The sequence below is a fragment of the Galeopterus variegatus genome, unplaced genomic scaffold (genome assembly GCF_000696425.1).
Source record: "Galeopterus variegatus unplaced genomic scaffold, G_variegatus-3.0.2 Scaffold823, whole genome shotgun sequence".
NCBI classification, from domain to species: Eukaryota; Metazoa; Chordata; class Mammalia; order Dermoptera; family Cynocephalidae; genus Galeopterus; species Galeopterus variegatus.
Window position 1 is genome coordinate 356,613 of NW_007726934.1, and position 11,219 is coordinate 367,831.

An 11,219-nucleotide genomic window follows, 5' to 3' on the forward strand; every position below is an offset into this window, starting at 1 on the left:
TGGGGGTTTTTTTTTTTTTTTTTTTTTTTTTTTTTTTGGCAGCTGGCTGGTATGGGGATCTGAACCCTTGACATTGGTGTTACAACACTGTGCTCTAACCAACTGAGCTAACCAGCCAGCCCCTGTGGTTCTTCTTAAAGTCAGCTTGACCAGAGTAAGTTTTTTTAAATGTACATTTTTCCTGGGCTGGTCAGTTAGCTCACTTCGTTAGAGGGTAATACTGATAATGCCAAGGTCAAGGGTTCAGATCCTCATACCAACCAGCTCCCCCTCCCCCAAAAGATAAATTGAAAATGTACATTTTTCCACTTCTCCCAACTAGATTGTAAGCCCCAGGAAGACAGAAGTGTAATTGTCATTTCTGTGTCCCCTGGCCCCGTGCTTGTTGAGTACAGTGGAACCAAGGTGAAATATACATTCTTTTTTTTTTGGCGGCTGGCTGGTGCAGGGACCCAAACCCTTGACCTTGGTGTTATCAGCATCACATTCTAAACAAGTGAGCTAACCAACCAGCCCTAAAGGTCAGGTTTTACACAAGAACTTAATGACACCTTCACACAGTTTGATTCTTACACATTTTGATGTTATTATCTCTTCTTTCTGTATCTATACGTAAAATCTTAAGGGGTAAAATGTTATGTGTCAACATTGGGGGTCTTGAAAACCTATGCCCTGCTCAGAGGAGCAGTATGAAAAGAATCTCTTATGAGATTTAGGATATCTATTCTTTTGCTCATCTTAGAACACAGACCTACTTTGAAATTATGTTAAATGAAATATCAGTGAAAAATACAGTTTACTATAAGTAATTAGAATTTTAAAAGGTCAGGTTTTAATTGGATTTCAGAGATGGACAACAGTGACTTACATTTTTGTTTTTATTCTCTATGTTTCTAGTATTCATATTTACTGACAAGCCAGTTGGAATCTCAGCGAATCTACTGGGAAAACAAGATAGTTCGGATAGAGAAGGACACAGCAGAGGAAGTAAGTCTCTGGTTTGGTGACTGCTGAAATGCCACGTGGCAGGGCAGTCTGAGGGTGGAGTGGGGGAAGACACAGTACAGGGAAAAAGGAATCTTAGAATCTTCCTTTGTTAGTCTGAAAACAGGTAGAAAACTGTTTTGCCTCTAAAAAGAAACCTTGGATTTAAAGGCTTGAATGTTTTGGTATTGGGGGATCTTAGGGGTGTGTGTGTGTGTGTGTGTGTGTGTGTGTGTGTGTGTGTGTGTGTGTGTGTGTGTGTGTGTGTGTGTGTGTGTGTGTGTGTGTGTGTGTGTGTGTGTGTGTGTGTGTGTGTGTGTGTGTGTGTGTGTGTGTGTGTGTGTGTGTGTGTGTGTGTGTGTGTGTGTGTGTGTGTGTGTGTGTGTGTGTGTGTGTGTGTGTGTGTGTGTGTGTGTGTGTGTGTGTGTGTGTGTGTGTGTGTGTGTGTGTGTGTGTGTGTGTGTGTGTGTGTGTTAACATCAATCAGGTTTTCTAGGGCCTTGTACACGTCCATTAAAAAAACAGAAGTGTATACATGAGGGTTTGTAATTTGAGTCAGCCAGTCAGTTTGTCAACAGCTGCTTTTGGGAGCTGAGTGTGGACTTCTGAAGCAACAAGATGGTGCTGAGCCCTTCTAAATTGAAGGAAATAAAATTGGGCAGAGATGTTGGAGCTTCAGGGTGTTGGAACTTCAGTGGTCATCCTCGTGCTTTACTGTCTAGGGCAGTAGTTTTCAAATTTTAACAAAATAATCCTTTAAAGAAGATGCCATTCACTGCTGCCGTATTTAAAAGAGTAAAGTGCTGTGATTTTGGTGGAAATCCGGATAGAGGGCCTAGAGCTCTACCTGCTTAGTTTTCCCCTTGTCTCCAACATGTACAAGGAACCCTGAAGGTTCCAAAGAAGGTAGCTTGAAAACCAGTGAGCACCTGAGGGTTTCTGTATAATTAGGGTTCTAGGAACTGTTCTTTGGATCTAGGGACAGTGTGTATAATTTGGTGATTCCCTTAGTGTTAAATAAAGACTTTTAAAGTTTCTAAATGATTGCTTTAGTAACTTTGGTGAGGTGGGGCCTACAGAGCCAGGCCTGGAGCCCACCTCTTTGGTGGCTAGCATTATCCTGGAGCTTAGCATGCAGGCCCCAGGCTCTCACTTTATGCCAGGCCCATGGGCCCCAGCTTCGGGGTATGCCTATAAATGGAGGAAATTAGTTTTTGTTTTTAACTAATGCTTAACTCCTTAACCCCAGCTTTAAAATGATCTTTAATTAAAAGGTATTGATGAAATTCTCACAAGAACTTTCCAAGTAATGGAAGTGCCTTTCCAGAGGCACTGGAGGTCACTTGACTTAGTAGTTCTGAAAAGGGCTTGATTGGAGTACATGTGGGGAAGGATGTGCCTCCCAAAGCACTCAGTGGAGGCAGAGTATGGGTTACTGCCACTTGGTGTCAAGTTATGGACTGTTGGGGAGGTGCATTGGCAGCTCTGCTACAGCCTCACTAATGGGTTTTTCGACAGGATCTATCAGTGTGACCAACTGAACTGCTTCGTGCAGACCCTTGAGAGCTAAGCTCAGGATTCTCTCTGCCCTTTAAGATTCTTTTGGATTAACTGCATTACCTGAGATGTGCCAATGAAAAGCAAGTCAAGTGGCAGGGATATGAAAAACTGTGAAACTCAAGTTTACTTTTAAGATGGAGGCAAGGGCAGCTGTAAATAAAAAGCTGCAAGTGCTTGAAAGGATGCTTTGGTTTTCTAATAACAAATGTCATTTATCCATAAGTTAATGGATGATGCAAGCCTTTCGTCCTTCCATTGTTCTCCTTTAACCAATCCTCTGTCCATTGGCACCCCCAGCAATAGAACACATGCAGGGAGAAACTGTCACCTGACTGAGATTGTTTGTGGGCCTAATAAAAATTTAATGTGGAGGAAGGGAGGGTATCAAGGTTGAAGAAATTCATTGTGGACTTCAAATATAAATACCATTTTTCCCCCAGTGCCTTAGGTACTACAAGTATTATAGCATGTGAGCTGAGTCTGTTCTAGAAAATGAAGCTCATATGCATTTGAAGGTTTTTAGTTTTCATGGGGCCATGTATGAAGAACCCCTAGTGGGCAGTCAGTATAGGCGAATTCCCCTTAAAGATACCTCTTTTCTCTTTGGACCTCTAGCTCTATTTAAACCAGTATTTTTCCAGCTGTGCATTGTGGAGTTAGTTTGGTGGACCACAGCTGGCATTGTTTTTTTTTTTTTTTTTTTTTTTTTTTTTGACTGGTAAGGGGATCGCAACCCTCGGCATGGTGTGGTCCGCACCGCACTCAGCCAGTGAGCGCACTGGCCATCCCTATATAGGATCCGAACCCGCGGCCTCGGCGCTCCCAGCACCGCACTGTCCCGAGTGAGCCACAGGGCTGGCCTGGCATTGTTAATAGATTGAGTAGGGTAGATTTAAATATTATTGTATCACATTTAATACTATCTCGTGAAACTCGTTTTAGTTGTGTGTGTGTGTACTGAGTGTTTCTTACTGTGGGCTAAAGGTCAGAAATTTTTTTTTTTTTTTAAAGACGACCGGTAAGGGGATCTTAACCCTTGACTTGGTGTTGTCAGCACCACGCTCAGCCAGTGAGCAAACCGGCCATCCCTATATAGGATCCGAACCCACGGCCTTGGTGTTATCAGCACCACACTCTCCCGAGTGAGCCACGGTCCGGCCCTCAGAAATTTTTTTTTTTTTTTTTGTCCTTTTTGAGACCGGCCGCACCGCGCTCAGCCAGTGAGCACTGTGAGCGCACCGGTCATCCCTATATAGGATCCAAACCCGCGGCGGGAGCGCTGCTGCACTCCCAGCACCGCACTCTCCCGAGTGCACCACAGGCTCGGCCCAGAAATGTTTTAAAAAGCACTAATTTAAATCCTTGTAACATTTATCTATAGCAACATTAAAAACCTTTTTTAGGGTTACTTCATATTTTTCATCTTGATTTAAATGTGTTTACTGACCAAAACATATACAGTTTGGTTCCTTTTGGTAGTAATTTCTGTCCTTCCCAACTTCCTTAAACTGGCATAAGTCAGTTTAGGAGAAAATGTCAAAAGGCTCTACTGATCTCTTATTTTAAAACAGTACTGAAGACAAAATTAATACATTAGAATTTGAGCTATTTTTCTTTTTATGACATAGAAGAACTTTCAGGAATCTCCCTCTCATGTTCTTTCAACTTAATGAAGTTCTCTAAAAGTTAATCTCTACAAAATAATTATTTTTTTAAAAGGCTATGCTATCAGAGACCTGCTAGGCAGGCTGTATGGAAAACGTGTGAAAAGAAAGGTTAAAAGTGATGACCCTGGGCTGGCCCAGTTAGCTCAGTTGGTTAGAGCATGGTGTTATAACACCAAGGTCAGGGGTTTGGATCCCCATACTGGTCAGCCACGAAAAAAAAAATACAATGACCCTTTGTCTGGCTTGAGAGATGTTGCCATGCATTGCAAGCGGGATCTCTGCTGAGTGTTTAGATCTAGCCTGCAGGTCACTTTTCCTTTGCTATAGAGCTTTGGCCTCCAGTGGAGTACAGTGAGAGATTCAGAACTTGGCTTTGGACCACAACTTAAGGCCCTGTCCTGGATCCACCACATTCTAGCTGGGCATATTGCCTCACTTTTCTCTAAGCCTCAGTTTCTATCAAGAGTTTTTATACTTTTGATAGAAACTTTTTATGAGGAATGAATGAGATATTACTTATAAAACACTTAACCGATGCCTAGGCCATAAGATTTAAATTATTACTTTCAGTTCCTATTATGATTGCCTTATGATCCACCCAGCCTTCCCAATGTCCTTAGACCAGCAGAGCTGAGGCAATTCCCAAGTTTGTAGCTCTTAACACTGGAGTCAATCCAATGTCTACCTAGTTAGACTCCAACATACTCTTGACTAGGATTGCTGCCATCTGAATATAATACACCAGAATTTTTTTTTTTTTTTTTTTTGTGACCGGCTGCACCGTGCCCAGCCAGTGAGCACTGTGAGCAAACCGGTCATCCCTATATAGGATCCGAACCCGCGGCGGGAGCGCTGCTGCACTCCCAGTGCTGCACTCTCCCGAGTGCACCACAGGCTGGGCCCGTACACCAGAATTTTAAAATTCTCCTAAGTTTTGAAGACTATGTAATATGAATTAGTTATAGATATATATCCTTTATAAATAAACTAAAAAAAAATAGACTGTTTATATTTCATATGGTTTCATGGTACATGAGAAAATTAATAGTGAGTTTGGGAGGAAAAAAAAACCCAAATAAGTAGAATCGGCTAGTTTCTTAGATTACCAATGGATAATAACTTCCGCGATGTAATCTCAGGAGGGAAAAAACAATGGTCAGTTAAGAATGGGAGGCTCTGGTCTGGCCTCTAACAAACCATCTCCTGCTCTGGTGCCTGAAGCTCGCTCTTTATTTTCTAGCAGTTTCACTTAACATTCAGCAGCTCCTGATTCCTTGTTCATCCTGGTATAGAGAAATAATAATAATAAAAAAAGGATTCGTGAAAGTGTTTATTCCTGTTACAGAAATTCTTTCAATGATTATCTCACCTTTTCTAAGTTTGGTTTGTCAATGTTGTAAACAGATAATTGGAGGGAAAATTATGACAGCCACAAAGACCACACAATTTTGCCCTTGTGAAATGAGTCTGATCTCTTATTTGCTCTTTCAGATAAACAACATGAAGACCAAATTTAAAGAAACAATTGAGAAATGTGATAATCTGGAGCACAGACTAAATGATCTCCTAAAAGAAAAGCAGTCTGTGGAAAGAAAGTAGGTATTATCGGTCTCTTCTTTAAATTAACTATTTTATTGCAAAAGGCTGTATAAACAGATAATTTCCTTCATTGCTATGTAAACACACTCATTTTCAAGTGTGTGCATCACCAGGTTTTCAGGGGTCTGTCTATATATATGGAGCAAACTTACTGTGACTTCTTGGTTATTTAAAAATGTGGTATTTCATGCCAGATGGATGCTATGTGGAATGCAGTACTTTCTCCTGATATCTGTGTGCTTGCAGTGTGTACCAATATCTTCCATGTTTGTGAGTAGAAGGCAATTTCCTCGTGTCCAGAGCTGCAGCTTTTCTGAGCCATCATGGCTGAGAACTGGCAGTTAGGAAAGAGACTGTGTCTAAGCTGGAGATGTCATATGCTGTGGCCTTGGGCAGGAACTAAAGGCCAAAGATGTTGAATATGGAGCAAAAAACTCAGGAACAGCATAGCAAGAACATACTCTACTACTGTTATTTGGGAGGATAGTTGCTACTGATTGGAATTACCTCTCTGGTTTACGAAAACTCATACTCAGAAAACAATTGGATTTTTACCTTCATACAAATGGATAAAAAATAAATTTAAGGGAGATAATTCGTCCCTAGAAAGTTTTGTGTGTTCCTTTTTTCTTTAATAAATCTTTTATTTTGGAACAAATTTAGATTTACAGAAAGATTGCAAAGTGCAAAAGAGTTCCCATATACTCTTTGCCCATCCCACCTCCCTTATTTTTTGGCTGCTGGCCAATATGGAGATCCAAATTCCCCTACTGTTTTTTTTTTTTTTGTCTTTTGTCTTTTTCCGTGTCCGGCAACGGATCGCAACCCTCAGTGTTGCCCCCGTACCGGACCGGGGACCGGCAACGGGATTGCACCCCTCGGTGTTGCTCCCGCGCCTCGCTCAGCCAGTGAGCGGGAACCGGTCTGTATGTGGGATCCGAACCCTCGGGCGGGAGCGCCGCCGTGCTTCCCAAGCGGGGCCCCCTCCCCTGCGCCCCCCCGCCCGCCCCCTTTTTTTTTTTTTTTTTTTTTTTGTCTTTTGTCTTTTTCCGTGTCCGGCAACGGATCGCAACCCTCAGTGTTGCCCCCGTACCGGACCGGGGACCGGCAACGGGATTGCACCCCTCGGTGTTGCTCCCGCGCCTCGCTCAGCCAGTGAGCGGGAACCGGTCTGTATGTGGGATCCGAACCCTCGGGCGGGAGCGCCGCCGTGCTTCCCAAGCGGCGCACTATCCAGTGCGCCACCGGGCCGGCCCTTTTTTATTTTTTTAATAGTTTTTAAAATTATGGTTATATATGTATATCACAAAATTTGCCATTTTAACCATTTTTAAGCGTACAATTCAGTGGCATTAAGTACATTCACAATGATGTGTAACCATCACCACTATCTGTTTCCAAAATTTTTCATCACTCTGAACAGATACTCTGTCACCAAACGTTTTTTTTTAACTGTTGTAAAAACAACACTACAACATTAATAGAAATCAAAACTTAAAATTCTCCTGCATTTTCAGCACCCTGACAAATTGAACTGTGTTAAAGAATTACAAATTAAAACTGGAATCTTCACCCTCTAAATCTTGCTATCTAGAGCTGCCCAGTTAGCTCAGTTAGTTAGAGTGTAGCCTTACAACACCAAGGTCACAGCTTCAGATCCTGGTACTGGCCAGCCACCAAAAAAATCTTACTTCTAGAGGTAACTTATTAACTGTACCAGTGAATATTTATTCCTTCTGATCTTTAGCACTACCTACATAAATATCTCACGCACATAATATTTTTTTCCACAAAAATAGAATAGTAGGTATTTCTCTTTGGTAAAATATTCTGTTTTGGAGATTTTTTCATACTGGCACATCTAGGTATGTCCTGGGCTTTGTAACAGCTGCATGGTATTCCACTGTATGGATGTACCATAATAATTTTAACTTGTAATCTATTGATAGACATTTAAGTGGTCTCAGGTCTTAACACTACTATAAACATCGTAATGAGCATATTTCTCCATGTTTCTTTTTGCACAATCCTTAGTATATCTGTTCTATAGGATAAATTCCTAGAAATAGAACAGCTGTGTCAAAGAGCATGTGACATTTGATTTTTATGGGTATTACCAAATTGACTTCCAGGGAGTTTGTACCAATTCATGCTCCAGTGCCATTGTATAGGAATGCATCTTTTCCCATGTCTGAGCTCTTTGGCATCCTGATACATAAAAATGCTATCTCAAATGGTGCTTTAATTTGTAATTCTTTATTTATAAGTAAGATTGGGTATCAAGAATAGGGTGCTCCCAATTCTTGAAAACTCTTTGGTTAGAATAAGCACCTTTTTATCTTCTCCAGCAAATGCAGTGAGGTCAGAGCACTTGACTCTCTTAGAATGTCACTTTTCCTCATAACTTCCTTATCACAGCTGTCATCTCTAAGGCACCTGTTTAACCACTGACTGCAAAACAGAGAAGTAGTAGTTTTACCATGAGTCACAGAATCATTTCTGCTATTGAGAAATTTCTGATGCTTAAAAAAAGTGTCTTGAAGGTACATTTGGGTTAACTAGAGCAAAATTCTTGCTTTGTGTAGCTGATTGCAATGGCAGCAAACCAGTCTCCCTCATCATGGGAGGGAGGAATCTGCCTAAATGGATTCTGAGGTCATGGCTCCTCTGTTCCATCCCACAGCAGAAGGGACTGTGTCAGCAGATGAAAAATGTGCTTTTGTCTTCCTTTGTTTTGCAAAAGGTGCACTCAGCTAAACACAAAAGTGGCCAAACTCACCACCGAGCTCAAAGAGGAGCAGGAAATGAACAAGTGTTTGCGAGCCAACCAAGTCCTCCTGCAGAACAAGCTGAAAGAGGAGGAGAGGGTCTTGAAGGAGACCTGCGACCAAAAAGATCTGCAGATCACTGAGATCCAGGAGCAGCTGCGCGATGTCATGTTCTACCTGGAAGCGCAGCAGAAGATCAACCACTTGCCTGCCGAGACCCGGCAGGAAATCCAGGAGGGACAGATCAACATCCCCATGGCCTCGGCCTCAAGCCCTCCCTCTTCAGGGAGTAGTGGGAAGCTGCCCTCCAGGAAGGGCCGCAGCAAGAGGGGCAAGTGACCTTCAAAGAAACAGACTTCTCTGAGACTGTTTTCCTGGCACTGCAAGGGTATGCCAGGACCTTCAGCTAAATGTGAGGGTGGGCCCTAATAAGTACAAGTGAGGATCAAGCCGTAGTCGTTTGGCTCTTTCATTTGCTAGTGTGTGGTGTAATGAATTTAGAGGGTGCTGACTAGGAGTGCTGATGGAAATGGGCAGTATTCTAAAAGGTTATAGTTCGCTAACCTCAGACATTCTAATGACCATTTTGCCTTCCTGCTTGGTAGATGCCCCAACTCTGCTGTTCATTTTTCCATTGTATTTATTGAGTTGGTGTATTTGATATTCAGTTCTGGGGTAGGTTTAAGATATTAAGGTTTTGGGGGGGTTTTTTGTAGCCACAGGTAACATTAGCACTAGAGCAAGCACCTAACCTCCCTGAAGTCACAGCAGCTGCTTTAAAGAAAGATTCCCATTGGCTACTGAGGAGTTGTGAAAATTCCTTAGTATTAGTCTCATATCATTGTCATCCCTTCCTTTCTCTGAGGAGTTGGATTGTTTGAATGTTTTATGAAAAGAAGTTGGGTTGTAAACCAGGCACTAGCTTGTCACCAGCAGCCATCTCTTCTTGCTGTAGGGCTAGCCAGGAAAAACAAACAACCCAGAGCATACCGAGTAGGCCCAGTGTAGGAAAAATGGTGGCAGTTCCAGTTTGTTTATTTTCAGTGACTCCACACGTCATTATGAACCTCAAATAAGAAGGCTTAATGGCTGCTCCAAGACTCCAATCTCAGAGTGGATTTCCTAGCTTCTAGCAAGAATAAGCAGGGAGATTTATCATCTATGTGAAATGTAGAGTGAGGCCTCTGACTAGCTAATTGTGTATTTTGCTGGGATCAGTATTTTCTGAATGTTTAACAAAAGATTGGGCTGCACGTTCAGGTTGCAGCTAGAGGGAGCTTGGGCAGATTTTCAATTACGCTTTCAAGATATAACCAAAGGCTTTTTCTAAACCCTAAAATTAGAATTTCAACAGAGCCCCCTTTAAAACACTAGTAATGCTTGTTGTGGGCCTGTAGAAGGGCTGTGTACTTTCTCCAGAACCGTAAATGTCAAAACAATTTGTAACATGCAGTTATTGAGCAAAATTAAAGTAAGTTGGAATTTAGCTTCTGCAAGAGGTAGCTGGATAAGTTAACAAGACTACTGTCAAATGATGGGTTTTGTTTTCTGCTTTATAATTAGCCAAAGGTTTCAAGTTATTACATTTTGGAATTTTTTGTTAGCCCGTGATCAGGACTCATCCCCTTTGACCTAAATGTCTTACATGTTACTTGTTTACACATCTATGGTATCATTAATCACCATCCATTTTTATGGGATGTGCTTCAGCCTTTCCCAAAAAACCTTACCTGTAACTTTGCGAAATGAATGTACTCAGACATTCTTAATTTTTCTTAGGGCGGACCAACTCTGTAAGTCCTTCTTGGACTTCTATATACAGATATCTTAAAGCAAGAGTGGGAATGTAAAGCATAACCTAATTCTCTTTCCTATAGAGATTCTATTTTATTTAAAATCTATTTTTACACTAGTTAGAATCCTGCTGTTTTGGCCAAGTACTTGTCTTGCATGTCTGACGTTGCAGAAGCTGGGGTGGATCGGAGCATACTAATGAAGAGAATTTGAAGTAGTTTACGAAGCTTGCTTGCTCCTCACTTCCCAATAATCTTCCATCAAGCAGCCCTACCACCAGCTGGGAAGACAGAGATTATCAGCACAGGTGGGATAAATACTCTGAAAGGCTGTGCCCAGAGGAATGAGCAAATGGGCAAATGTTTCCAAACTACTTGAAGGTTTAAAAAACGTTTCAGGAAAAAAAATCTTACCAAAATATGTAAAGAAGATGTTTTTAGAAAACAGTCAAAGAGTCATGTTTGAATTTAACAAATTTACATAAGGTAGAAGCTGTTAGTGTTTTCTTCAGGATGGAAATGAACCACTTAATATACGCATACTACCTTGAACAATGAAATTGCATTAAAACAGCCAAACTTTGAACTTATTCTGCCCCGTGTGAATTTGTCTCAGTGACATTTGCTTGGGAGCATGTACCTAGTCTAAGAAAGTGTTGCTGCATAAAAATCACCGCCTTGACAATGTAGCGAACAGCTAGATTATTCATCTTTTAGCCCCTTTCCTCCAGTTTCCCAAACTAATGAAAAGTAGTCGAGGCAGATACAGACTAGGGGAAATTATCTGAATTTGGAGGTAGGGTAACTCAAGCACACAACTCTTTTGCAAACTAAAAGAAATCAGTTTA

General features: G+C 41.6%; 1 protein-coding gene across 1 annotated transcript in view; it reads left to right on the forward strand.

The window, feature by feature from the left end:
• Positions 1-10,961, forward strand: part of BRAP (BRCA1 associated protein) — a 36,294-nt gene extending 25,333 nt beyond the window's left edge. Inside the window, exons 11-12 of the mRNA XM_008572706.1 lie at positions 5,703-5,806; positions 8,554-10,961. Of these exons, the coding sequence (XP_008570928.1) occupies positions 5,703-5,806; positions 8,554-8,917 (468 nt within the window). The 3' untranslated portion in view covers positions 8,918-10,961. The remainder of the gene's footprint in view (positions 1-5,702; positions 5,807-8,553) is intronic.
• The last annotated feature ends 258 nt before the right edge of the window (positions 10,962-11,219 follow it).